This window comes from Balaenoptera acutorostrata, chromosome 5, assembly GCF_949987535.1.
Source record: "Balaenoptera acutorostrata chromosome 5, mBalAcu1.1, whole genome shotgun sequence".
NCBI classification, from domain to species: domain Eukaryota; kingdom Metazoa; phylum Chordata; class Mammalia; order Artiodactyla; family Balaenopteridae; genus Balaenoptera; species Balaenoptera acutorostrata.
In genome coordinates this window covers 142,525,113-142,538,442 of record NC_080068.1, presented here as the reverse complement: position 1 = coordinate 142,538,442, position 13,330 = coordinate 142,525,113, and the positions used below count along the sequence as shown (strand labels likewise).

The 13,330-nt window shown below is 48.2% G+C and overlaps 1 protein-coding gene across 3 annotated transcripts in view; it reads left to right on the top strand.

The window, feature by feature from the left end:
- FAM193A (family with sequence similarity 193 member A) overlaps positions 1–13,330 on the top strand; it is a 170,148-nt gene that overhangs the window by 145,103 nt on the left and 11,715 nt on the right. For all 3 annotated transcript variants that reach the window (XM_057546530.1, XM_057546529.1, XM_057546531.1), the window contains 2 exons: positions 387–617; positions 3,251–4,100. In XM_057546530.1, coding sequence (XP_057402513.1) covers positions 387–617; positions 3,251–4,100 — 1,081 coding nt within the window. The remainder of the gene's footprint in view (positions 1–386; positions 618–3,250; positions 4,101–13,330) is intronic.

Genomic DNA, 13,330 nt, shown 5'->3' with positions numbered 1-13,330 from the left:
GGATGAAAAAATACTATAAACACATCTATTGACGTGAGAAGGTAGTCACACCGTATTACATAAAAAGTAGATCAATTACAGCATGTATAATAATTTCTTTTTTACTTTAAAAATAACCATTTGTGTACATAGTTGTACATCCTCTGCCAGATTTTTTTGTGAATAGGTAAAGCTTGAAGGTTAGTGCCAAAATACTACCTTTGAAAGGTAATTGGTGATGAAAGGTTTTTCTTCTTCTTGCCATTTGTTTCTTTTATTTAGTTACTTTTCCTGATGAACGTGTGTTACTTGAGCAATAAAAATTTCACTTTTAATGCTATGATCTGATATTTGGTATATTCAAAATCATTAAAACTTGCGTTTCGTCATGTTTTCGTTTGTCTTAGCCTCCAGCTGCGCCAACAAGTAGAAATTATGCAGAAATGAGGGAAAAGCTTCGTTTACGGCTGACCAAGAGGAAAGAAGAGCAACCTAAGAAAACGGATCAACTCTCAGAAAGGGAGAGTGTGGTTGACCATCGAAGGGTGGAAGACTTGCTCCAGTTTATAAACAGCTCGGAGACCAAACCCGTGAGCAGCACCCGGGCCGCCAAGCGTGCACGGCATAAGCAGAGAAAGGTAAACAGAAGGTCTGCACCAGGCGGCCTCCCAGGGGGGGCCTCTGAGCTTGGGGCTGGGCGACAGGCTCCCAGTGTTGCTTCAAGAGCCCCTGACCGCCCCTGCCAGCCTGAACTGGACGCTGCTTCAAGACCCAGGTTGTATTTTCAGGCCGTGGAGCCCCCCCCGTGCCAGGGGTTTGTTAATGGCTCTAAAACAGGCCTCCGGTTCTTGTGCTGGCCGGCGTCAGGGCTGCAGCAGCCCCTCCGCCTCTTGTCTGTCGAAGGAACTTCTTTCCCAGGAAAGCAGAGGAAGCAGCCCTGGCTGTCGAGGGCGGGGCGCTGTGGGCTTCTGGAGACTGGGGCTGAAGAAGCGCCTTTGACCCGAGGCTGGTACAGGGCCCCGGGCGGCCCCGCTGACAGAGGAGGATCAGGCGGTACCGCTCCAAGGAGGGCCTGCACGTGGCAGTGATGTCGAGAGTCAGGCGGCCCCCTCACCGTGAGGGCGGGGGCTGCCACAAAAGCAAGTAGCTGCCAAGACTGGCCAGGCTGGCCCAGTGGTGAGCTGTGGCCGGACCTGAGCGCGGTCTCAACACGTGAGCGTGACGCGCAGAAGAAATTGTATCTGTTACTTCCTGTGACGTTGAAAGTGATGGGAACAGCATCTCCTCTAGGGTTTCCTCCCCACCACCAGTTCTTTTGGAGGTTCTTCCCGGTTTCAGCCCCCTGAAGGTGTCAGGCTCCACGAGCCCGCCTCAGCAGGCAGGCGTGGGCTGTGCCCAGAGGGGACTCGTCAGGGCCACAGGGTTCTGACCGTAGGATGGGTTGCTTTGGGAGGGCGTGAGGCCCCTGTGAAGGAGGAGACATGCCCACAATGGACCCAGGGTCAGGCCACTTGTCGTGTGGTGTTGCTTCCAACTTAGTTGCCGTGACTCTTAAGGTAGCTGTGATTGAACTGAGTGGATTCACTGCCGCTGTTGTACCCACCCCCGGTCCCGAGATAGGTCTGGATTGGCCATAGGTCGAATTAGGGGGCTTGGAGGGAGCGGCCTGCTTCTGCCCCAGACCTGGTGTGGGGAGAAGGTGTGTTCTCCACCCAGGGGTGTTTCAGCGCCCGGGGTCCCAGGTGGTCCGAGGCCCTGGGGACTCGCCACTGGGCTTCGTCGGAAGCCTTTGGACTGGCTCAGGTGCTTTCAGGGCTGCCCCCACCCGGACTCCTGTCCTCGGTCCTTGCAGGCGGCCTGGATCCAGACCATGCTGCAAGCGCATCCCGGGTCGTCCTCGGCGCCCGCTCACACCCCTCGTGCTCTCTGCCGAGCACCTCGTTTGCAGAGGGACCCACAGAGCTGCTGCCTTGTCTCTGGTTGGCCGGCCGGTTGTTGAAATGAAGGCAGCACACCCCGGGGTTGGATTCACTGTAGATTCTGTCCTGTGGCAGGTCGGGCCTGCAGACTGGAGGTCCTGGAGTGCCTGCAGGGGCCACTGCGGGAGACACTGCGGGAGTTTGTCCGTCAGGTGCTGCCTCCAGCAAAGCTTTCCTTTAACAGATGGAGCAAGAATTTAAAATAATCTGTACATGAATTGTCAAGTTACATTTTTTTGAAACCTGTCATTGAATTTTTAACCTAATTTTATGTTTAAGTTATTTAGAAAAACAAGCAAGTTGTCTCTTAAAAATATTGCCTTCTGAAACATCACGAAAAATATTTAAATTCGGAAGGACCTTTACGTTTTCCCACGCAAAATGTTTTTTTCAAAGACTCTTACGAGCCTGAGCCTTACTGGAGCCCAGTGGTGGAGGAGCCGTTCTCCCTACTCTTCCTGGGTGTTTGTTTGTTTCCTTTTTTTTAGTATTTATTTATTTATTTGGCTGCCCCAGGTCTTAGTTGCGGTGCGCGGGATTTAGTTCCCTGACTGGGGATCGAACTCCGGCCCCCTGCATTGGGAGCGCGGCGTCTTAACCACTGGACCGCCAGGGAAATCCCTCGTTTGTTTTCTAATCGGAAGGAATCTTTTCCATTTATGCTCCTGGAATGTGTGTCACTAAAAAAATACAATCTTCGCTTGAGTTGAAAATTAATTTCCTGCCAGTTGGACAGCAGAAATAACCATTGTCTATTTGCCACGTCATGTTGAACATTTCAGGAAGTCATTTGCTCTGTCACGCTAGTGAAAATATATTGGGAATTTTACCTGCTAGGGTGGGAAAAAGAAATTTCGAGCTTTTCAGTACACATTTTCTTGAATGTTGCTTTGCCCCACGTGAGCGCATCAGCGGCATTCCCCACCTGGAAAGGTTCTGGCGGCACCGGTGCAGCTGTGTAACTGCTGCCTCGTGATCAGTCTCGTTCTTGTCCGGTTTATCCCCCGCCCGCCGCGCACAGACGGGAGAGCCCACGCGGGGCAGGAGCACGGCAGCTGCTCTGACCTTGCCCTCTGTGCCCAGGGCTAGGGCAAAGGCTCTAAGGAATTTTTTGTTGACTACCACCCCCTGCTTTGATGGAGGTGTGTTTTAAGCTTTTGACCTATTACAACCCCTTTCAGGGTTTCTATTCTTATCACACGATTCAGCTTTTATCTCATTTTTGTGTGTGTGTCTTACTTTTTCGAGCACTTACTGTTGTCCTAAGTTGCCTTTTCCTTTCACATCGGCAGCTGGAGGAGAAAGCACGCCTTGAAGCAGAGGCCCGGGCCCGGGAGCACCTGCACCTCCGAGAGGAGGAGCGGCGGCGGGAGGAGGAGGAGGAGGAGCGGCTCAAAGAGGAGCTTCAGCGGCTCCAGGAGCTTCAGAAGCTGAGAGCCGTGAAAAAGAAGAAGAAGGAGAGGCCAAGTAAAGACTGTCCCAAGTTGGACATGCTTGCTAGGAGTTTCCAGGCAGCCACGGAGTCCTCACCCAACTCTGACAACATCCACAACGGCTCGCTGGAGCCGACCGAAGACCCAGAAACCTCATCTCGCTCCCCCTCCAGACACATGGACCACAGAGAGACGGGGCCGGGGCCGGGGGCCGACGGGGACACCACCGAGCCCGCGGCCGCCAGGGACTCCAAGCTCCTTCTGCCCAAAGGGGTCAACGGGAAGCAGCAGGAGCCGCTGTCCTTCCTCCTGGACATGATGCACCACCACAAAGAGGGAAGCAGCAAACAGAAGCTGAAGCAGACCAGTAAAGCGGGCAGTGAGCCGGCGAGGAAGCCCTTGGAGCCCCCCAGAGCCTCAGAGGCCCAGCCCCGGCCCCGGCCCCAGGCTGAGTCAAAGGCCAGAGTGCTTGACCTCACGCCCCTGGCAGAGCACAGGAGGGAGGAGAGGAAAGTCAACAGCAACAACAACAACAGAAAGCAGCTGAACCACGTCCGGGAGGAGAAGCCGAGCCCGGGCCCCGCGGAGCCCGCCGCGCCCAGCGAGCACCCGCAGGGCGGCAAGCCGGTGCCAGCAGACTCTCCGCAGCCCAAGGGCAAGAGCAAGAAAAGCAAGAAGAAGAAGGGAGACAGAGGCAGCAGTTCAATCGGTAAATGCAGAGCGGAAAGGGGCGTGTGTCTGGCTGGGGCATCTCGGGCCGAGGAGGGCGCTGGGCCGGGTGCCTCTCGGGGTCCGTCCCTCACGGAGGTGGATGCTGCCGTCTGTGTCGTGGCTTCATGCTTTGTGTGGCCTCTTCGCCAACAATGAGGGGCACGTAGGCATTGTTGTTATATTTGGTTACCTTGAAGTAATTTTAGACTTCCCCCACGCTGCAGGAAAGAGTACGAAGGATTCCCACATACTCCCGTCCAGCTCAGCACGTCACCACACTTGCTTTGTCCCGTCTCTCCCTCTTGGTTATTTTTCTGAACCAAATGAGAGTGCTTTCAGACACGGTGCCCTTTTACCCTGAAATGCTGCTGTGTGTGTTTCCTCAAAACAAGAGATTAGATACAGCAAGATACAGATGGGGGGGCACGATGTAGTTGTTGATTTTAACAACTAAACAGAACAAAATGGATACAGTCGGAAACAAAGGAAGCCGGCTGCATTTCCCAGGAGTCGCCGTGGCTGTACTAAATGTGCCGCACTAGGTCCTCTGGGGGAAGGAAACCTACCAACCCTCAGGCCAGAGAAGGAACCCTGAACGGACACCGAGGGCAAGTGCGCCGGCCGGTCTCCTACCGCGGTGGGAGCAGGCAATTCTGAAACCACGCCGTGTGCCCCCCCAGGACCGCAAGGAAGGAGACACACTGTGGACCGCGGGGAGGGGGCTGCAGGGAGTGCAGTGTAGTTGTTAAAATCAAGAAATTAACACTGACACAAGACCGTTACCTAGCTGTAGGCTTATTCATGTTTCTCCGTTCATCCCTTTAATGTCCTAGGAAACAAAGTTGTTTTCTCCTGACACAGGATCCAAACCAGGGTCACACGTCATATCTCTTTAATTTCCTTTAATGCGTCAGTTCCTCACTTTCTCACAACCTGACATCTCTAGAGAGTGTGATCCATCCATTTTTTAGAGTAAATGACTATCTAGAGTAATTTCAGTTTGGTGCCGTTTCTTCACAGCCAGGTTCAGATTACGCAGCGTTGGCGGCAGCGCCTTGGGGGTGATGGGTCTGTGTCGGTGGGTGCCCTGCCGTCAGGAGGCACGCTGCCCGGTGGTGGTAACTCTCCTCCTGGGCCGTGGTGCGTGTGGTCGGCCCGTCTCTCCTCTGCCAGGCTGACACCTGACCTGTGCTCACCCGGAGTGTCTCATGGGGAGACGAGTCCCTTATGCCGTATCAGACATTCGTCCACTACTTTTAGCATCGGTCGACGACAGTTACTGCCCAGGGGGATTATTACTGAGCTGTTTGCCTACATCATGGTGACTTTTCTGATGTTATTCCTTCTCCCTTTCTTACTCAGCGTTCTACAGGAAGAGCTCTCCTTCCCCGTGTATTTTTTCATTTACTTCATTACTTATATAAGGGCGGGTTCGTGGATTCTTTCTTTACGCTCTAGGTTACAGTCCTTTACTAACACTGTTCATTTCGACGCCCCCAGATTCAGTCGGTGGGAGCCCCCTCCGCGTGGCCTCTACGCCCCGTTGCGCTTTGAGCACTTCTGTGCACAGTTAGATGTCCCGGCTCTGAGACCCAGACCTGGGTGCTGCTGGTGTGTGGTTGACAGGGCCTAGGAGGGGGAGCGTGTGTGTGTACGCGGGCACGTGTGCGCTCCTCGTGCCCCCCCCCCAACATCTGTGTCTTTCGGTACCTAACCTCTGCAGTAAAAACCACCCGTTCACCCTGACAACTGCAGTCCGGCTCCGGTGCCACTGTGCTCCCTGCAGCCCCCTCCCCACGGTCCACAGTGTGTCCCCTTCCTTGCGGTCCTGGGGGGGCACACGGGGTGGTTTCAGAATTGCTTGCTCCCACCGCGGAGGGAGACCAGCCGGCGCACCTGCCCTCAGTGTCTGTTCAGGGTTCCTTTCTGTAGCCTGAGGGTTGGTAGGTCTCTTCCCCCCAGAGGGCCTAGTGCGGCACATTTAGCACAGCCACGGGGACTCCTAGGAAATGCAGCCGGCTTCCTTTGTTTCTGATTGTATCTATTTTGTTTTGTTTCCCCTCCTTAATCCTGATTTCTTTTTCCCTATCCCATTCCTACTTAGTTTCTTATTTGCTTTTCTGTTTTTTACACAAAAGGTTGGCATGTTAGAGATGCCTTTCCCCGTGGCTTTTTCCCCACATCCTGTATTCCAAAGGCCCTCCATGTGCGTCCGCAGCTCTTCCTTGTGGTTTCAGGTGCTGAGTGGGCTCCGCTGGACACTGCCCCGCTCTCGGGGTATGTAATGACACACAGTGGGGTGGAGCGCAGGTGCTCTGCGTCAGTGTTTCTGCGGGAGTGCTGGGTCAGAGGTCAGTGCAGACAGGGCTTGTTGATGTGGCCTGGTCCTCTGAACCCTGCATTGCACTCCCACCCCGTCGAGCCCCTGTTTGGCCACAGCCTCACCAAGAGAGTGTGTTGTCAGGCTTTGTAACTTGAGCCCATCTGTTAGGCGCACTTATTCCTGTAGTTTTCATACGCATTTTTCTCTAATTACTGTGAGGTCATATTTTTAAGGGCTGTTTCTATATTTCTTTTGTGAATTTTCTATTCTTATCTTTTTCTCATTTTTAATTGGGTTTTTGGTCTTTTCCTTCCATTTTTTAAGAGTTCTTTATGAATTGGGGATATTAGCCTTTTAACTGCATTGCATGCTACAGATATTCCCCCAGCTTGTTGCCTTTGACTATGTTTACAATGCTTTTTAGCCGTGCACAAGTTTTCTTTTTTACTTTACATAGTCAGTTCATTGATTTTTTTTTATTGCCTCTGGATTTTAAATAATTGTTAGATATAATTGTTTGTACTAACACGAAGGTTAAGGAGGAATGTGCCCAACTTTTTTTCTAGTATTAGCGTGGTTTCACTTTTTTCACTTAGCTCCCTGATACATTTATTTGGAGTTTATTCTTTTGTATCGTGTGATGCATGAATCCAGCTTTATCTTTTACAAATAGTTAACCGGTTGTCTCAACACCAGTTATTAAAAAGCTCATCTTGCCCCAGTGACTCAGGATGCTACCGTGTGCTACACCGTGTGTCCTCAGGTCTGTTCTGGAATTTCTCTTCCTTTCCTCTGTGTTCATTCACACGCCATTATTGTATTGAGTTAGCTACTTTAGAGGTTCTGTACATTTTAATGACTTACAGGGCTCTTCTCTCCTCATAGCCTTTTTCAGTGTTTTCCTGGCTATTCTTTCATGTTTGTATTCCCATAAGAACTTTGATATAAGTGTGCCTAGCTCCCTTAAAAAAAAAAAAAAAAAACCTTGTTGGTATCTTTATTGGTATTGCATTAAATTTATAAGATAATTTAGTGAGAATTGGTGTCTATGATGTTGTTCGTCCTTCCCAAGAACAAGGGGAGTTTTTCCATTTGTTCAAGTCTACTTTATGTCTTTTAGGAATGTTTTAAATTTTCTCTAATAGGTTTTTCACATTTCTTATTGAGCTTATTCCTAAGTATTTAATCTTCCTTGCTTTTAATTTTAACGGGGTGTTTTCTACAATCATACCTTCTAACTCTGTCCGTCTGGTGCAGTAGCCAGTCACATGTCACCCCTGAGCACCAAACGGTGGAAGGTGCAAATTGAGGGGGTTGTGAATGTAAAAACATAACCAGATTTTGAAAACCTAGTATGAAAAAAAAAGGAATGTAAAATAACTCAGTATATATTTTTGGGGGGGGGGCGCTGCACTGGGTCTTCATTGCTGCATGGGCTTTCTCTAGTTCAGGCGAGCGGGGGCTACTTACTCTTCATTGCGGTGCGCGGACTTCTAATTGTGGTGGCTTCTCTTGTTGCGGAGCACGTGCTCTAGGCATGCGGGCTTCAATAGTTACAGCGCACAGGCTCAGTAATTGTGGCACACAGGCTTAGTTGCTCCATGGCATGTGGGATCTTCCTGGACCAGGGATTGAACCTGAGTCCCCTGCATTGGAGTCCTTTCTTTTTTTTTTTTTTAATATCTTTATTGGAGTATAATCGCTTTACAATGCTGTGTTAGTTTCTGCTGTACAACAAAGTGAATCAGCTATATGTATCCATATATCCCCTCCCTCTTGAGCCACCCTCCCTATCCCACCCCTCTAGGTCATCACCAAGCATCAAGCTGATCTCCCTGTGCTATGCAGCAGCTTCCCACTAGCTGTTTTACATTTGGTAGTGTATATATGTCAGTGCTACTCTCTCACTTCATCCCAGCTTCCCCCCGCCCCACCGTGTCCTCAAGTCCGTTCTCTAGGTCTGCGTTTTTATTGTTGCCCTGCCTCCTAGGTTCATCAGTACCGTTTTTTTTAGATTCCATATATGTGCGTTAGCATACGGTATTTGTTTTTCTCCTTCTGACTTACTTCACTCTGTATGACAGACTCTAGATCCATCCACCTCATTACAAATAATTCAGTTTCGTTCCTTTTTATGGCTAATATTCCATTGTATATGTGTGCCACATCTTCTTTATCCATTCATCTGTCAGTGGACATTTAGGTTGCTTCCATGTCCTGGCTATTGTAAATAGTGCTGCAGTGAACGTTGTGGTACATGTGTCTTTTTGAATTATGGTTTTCTCTGGGTATATGCCCAGTAGTGGGACTGGACTGCTGGGTTGTATGGTAGTTCTATTTTTAGTTTTTGTAAGGAACCTCCATACTGTTCTCCGTAGTGGCTGTATCAATTTACATTCCCACCAACAGTGCAGGAGGGCTCCTTTTTCTCCACACCCTCTCCAGCATTTATTGTTTGTAGATTTTTTGATGATGGCCATTCTGACCAGTGTGAGGTGGTACCTCATTGTGGTTTTGATTTGCATTTCTCTAATGATTAGTGACGTTGACCATCACTTCATGTGTTTGTGGGCCATCTGTATGTCTACTTTGGAGAAATGTCTGTTTAGGTCTTCCGTGGCAGGTAGATTCTTAACCATTGCGCCACCAGGGAAGTCCCAGTATAATTTTTTACATTGATTACATATTGAAATGATAATCTTTTGGACATATTTAATTAAATAAAGTATATATTACTAAAATTAATTTCACTTGTTTCTTTTTAATTTTTTCAATGTGGCTACTACAAAATCTTAAATTATGTATGTGGCTCATGTTGTATTTCTATTGGACAGTGCTCCTCTAACTGGTCATTTGTGTATATAACAGCTATTGCTTTCTGTATGTTAACTTTATATCTCCTACCTTAGCAGATTATTTCATTGTTTGAGTCTTATTGTTGATTCTCTGGGGTTTTCCAGGTACTCTGTTATCTATCTGCAGATAGAGAAAGCTTTACTTCTCCTTTTCCAATTCTTATGCTTCTTGTTTTCTCTTGTTTAATTGCATCATTCTTGAACTTAATGGAAACGTCTGGTGTTTCTACATTAAGATTCTGGCTTTAGGGTAAGGTTTATATATTTTATCATGTTAAGAAAATATCCAACAATTCCTATTTTTTTAAATTAATTTATTAATTTATTTATTTATGGCTGTGTTGGGTCTTCGTTTCTGTGCAAGGGCTTTCTCTAGTTGTGGCAAGCGGGGGCCACTCTTCATCGCGGTGCGCGGGCCTCTCACTATTGTGGCCTCTCTTGTTGTGGAGCACAGGCTCCAGACGCGCAGGCTCAGTAATTGTGGCTCACGGGCCCAGCTGTTCCGCGGCATGTGGCATCCTCCCAGACCAGGGCCCGAACCCGTGTCCCCTGCATTGGCAGGCAGACTCTCAACCACTGCGCCACCAGGGAAGCCCAATTCCTATTTTTCTTGAGTACTTTATCAGGAATGAGTGTTGAATTTTGTCAAAGGTTTTCTAGTATCTACGGAGATTAAACATAATTTTTCTTCTTAGACCTGTTATACTTCGTAAAGAATTAGGAAGCTTTTTTTGTTTGTTTTTCATTCTCAGTATTCTAGAGCAATTCGCCTTCCATTGGGACTATTTAGGCTTTAATGATTTGATAGGAATCTTCTGTGCAGCCCCCGGGCCCGGTGCTTTTTTGTGGGGTAGTTTCCTGATGGTATTCTCTCTGTCCTCTATGGTAATTGGTCTATTTAAGTATTTCTTTCTTCACTGAGGTTAATTTTGCTAAACTGTATTTCCGTAGTAAATTATCTTTTCAGCCAGTTTTCCAGCTTATTTACATAGATGTCTGCAAAGTACATACTTTTAAAAAAATTTCTTTCAGTGGTTATTTTCCTCTTGTCATTTCTTATTTTGTATGTTTGTGCTTTCTTTCTCCCTATTCTATTTGACTCAGTTAGTTAAAGTTAATAGTTTATCTATATAATATTTTCAAAAGCCAGGCTCTTGATTTATCAATTAGGTATACTGTTTTTTTCTCTGCCTCATAAATTTCTACTTTTATCTTTTTTTTCTGTGCTTCCTTTTGTTTTATTTCATTGTTCTTTCTAACTTTTTGATTTGGGAATTGAGTTCTTTTCATTCCTTCATTTTTACTGATCACAGTATTTAGCGCCTTGAATTTTCTCTGATCATTCCTTTAAGTATATCCCACAGTGTATGATAATGTTTCCGTTTGGTTTCTTCTTTAGAAATTCCGTAATTTCCATGTGGTTTTCTTTTCCCCTTTCACCCAATAGTTTAATAGCTGGCTTTTAGGTTTCCAGGTGGGAGAGCCTTGTTTATGTTAATAATTTCTAGGTTTTGTACACTGTGATCCAAGAGTATTGTTTGTAATATTTCTGCCTCATGAAACTTACTGGTATTTTCTTTGTGACTAGTTGTTGTGACTGCTCTGTGTTCACTTGAGATTCAAGTGTATTTTCTCTGTTATCATGGTATTAAACTATATATTTATATCCATGATATATCTTTGAGTTAGGTTTAGGTTTAGGTCTTCTGTATCCTTACTTGTTTTTTGTCCTCCTGACATATATTCTGTTATTTATTATTGAGTTTCTGTGTTTTCTTGCATTTCCTGTAGTTTTGCTTTATAAAGGTGGTTTCTTTGTTACTTGGTACATATTCCTAACTAATTTCTTATATTGAATTGTGGTTTTTATTGTTTAAAAATGTCCTTTTTGTTGTGTTTCACACTTTTGGCTTGAATTCTTTGTCTAAGATGGTGATTGCTACCCCTTCTCTCTGTTTCTGTTTGACTGGTGGGGCACCTTTGTCCTCATCCCTTCATTTCTGGCCTATCTGAGTCACTTGGTTTTAGGTCATTCCCTTGCATGCAACCGAGACACCTCAGTCCTGCTGTGTGAGCCACATTGACAGTCTTATCTACAGGTGAGGTGAGCCCGTTTCCACCCGTTGATAGCACAACCGTGACATTATTTTGTAATTATTAGATCAATTTTTTAATACATACATATATGTATGTGTGTGTGTGTGTATTTTTTTTTTTTTTTTTTTTTGGTGGCTGCACTGGGTCTTAGTTGTGGCCTGTGGGCTCCTTAGTTGTGGTGTGAGCACTCTTAGTTGCGGCATGCATGCGGGATCTAGTTCCCTGACCAGGGATCAAACCCGGGCCCCCTGCATTGGGAACGTGGCATGTTAGCCACTGTGCCACCAGGGAAGTCCTCTATTTTATATTTTATATTCGCTGATTGTCTCTCTGTGTGAGATGTTTGCCTTTCTTTCTATATATTCTTGGTGTTTAGGAACGTTTGTGACTTTGTACCGGTGCTGCCCCTGCACTTATACCTCTAGTGCCCCATCCCTGCTCCAAATGGGGGCCTGTGGCACCACTTAACTGCCTGGGGGACAGCCGTGCACTGACCCTGTTTTCTCTACTCTGCCCTCTTTTGCTGTCCTCTCTCTTCCCATTTTTCAGCTGCATTTGTTTCTGCTTTGTCAGAGTGCATAGTATTTGTAGGTTTGCACATGAATACATTAGGTACCCATGTTGGTCCTCGTGTAGCAGTGTTCCCAGGCACATGTCCTCAAGTAGGGGTCGGGCACAGAGTCCTCCAAGCTCTGGCGAAGCAAACTGTTTCCTGCGGTCTGAACAGTGAACAGACAGCCTGGCGGGTGTGAAACTCTTCAGGTCGCTCTTTCTTGCCAGCCTGCGGTCTGAACAGTGAACAGACAGCCCGGTGGGTGTGAAACTCTTCAGGTCGCTCTCTCTTGCCAGCCTGGGGTCTGAACAGTGAACAGACAGCCTGGCGGGTGTGGAACTCTTCAGGTCGCTCTCTCTTGCCAGCCTGCGGTCTGAACAGTGAACAGACAGCCTGGCGGGTGTGAAACTCTTCAGGTCGCTCTTTCTTGCCAGCCTGGTTAATAAGTTTTGTTGTGAAAAATGTTTGTCTGATACTGGATCTTGTTATAGTTCCGTCCCATTTTTTTCTTATGCCAAGATTTTCAATACCAGTTATCAGTTCTAATTAGAAGAGTATTAGAAATCACTTTATAATGAGAGCACTCCCAGCAGGCGTGTCTGCTCTGTGTTTGCTTCTGTGGTTGAAGCAACTCCTCTTCTAGAACTTCGTTATGGAATAACTTGAGTTCGGCCTTTCTAAGACTTTACCTTCCTTACATCTGTAAACACTCCTGGCCCACCTCGCCTTTCCTCGTGCATCACTGTTTCCTTGACCAGGGTCAGCCAGTGGGCCTCCAGGAGATGCCTGTGGTAGGTGTGCAGCGGAGGCCCGATGAACGGTCTCAGTGGCTGGGAAGGAGCGTGTTGTGAGGGTGACTCGTGCAGGCTGGCGGCCTGGACCAGGGAGCTTGGGCGGGGGCTGGGGGGGCAGACCAGAAGCAGCAGCAATGGGATGGAGACAGGCGTCTGCAACTGTTGACGAGGAACATGCCCAGCATGGTGACAGGGGCGACAGGTGGGACACGAGTGTGAGGAAGGGGGTGGGGGGGAGGATCATTTCTAGATCACTGTCAGAAAGGGAGCGGCTGCAGCAGATCACAGCGGCTGCGGCTTTGCCCGCATTGGGGGTCAGCTGCCTGAAGGGTGGATGTACAGAGGAGGTGGCTTTATGGACGAGCCGCTCATGAAGGAGGACTGGAGCAGGGGTGGTTTGGTGGTGTTGGTATCCAGGTGTGGCTGAAACCACAGGGATACAGCGGCGGGGGGCAGAGTCGAGGAAGACCCAGGCCGCTGCTAGCTGTCTGTGCGGGAGGGGCCGTGGTCGTGCAGGGGGGCGTGCGGGGGCTGCTCGGTGGCCATGGCGTTGCCGTGAGCTGGCGGATGTGAAGGCACTCCGCACGGCGCTGGGAGCCTTCAGCA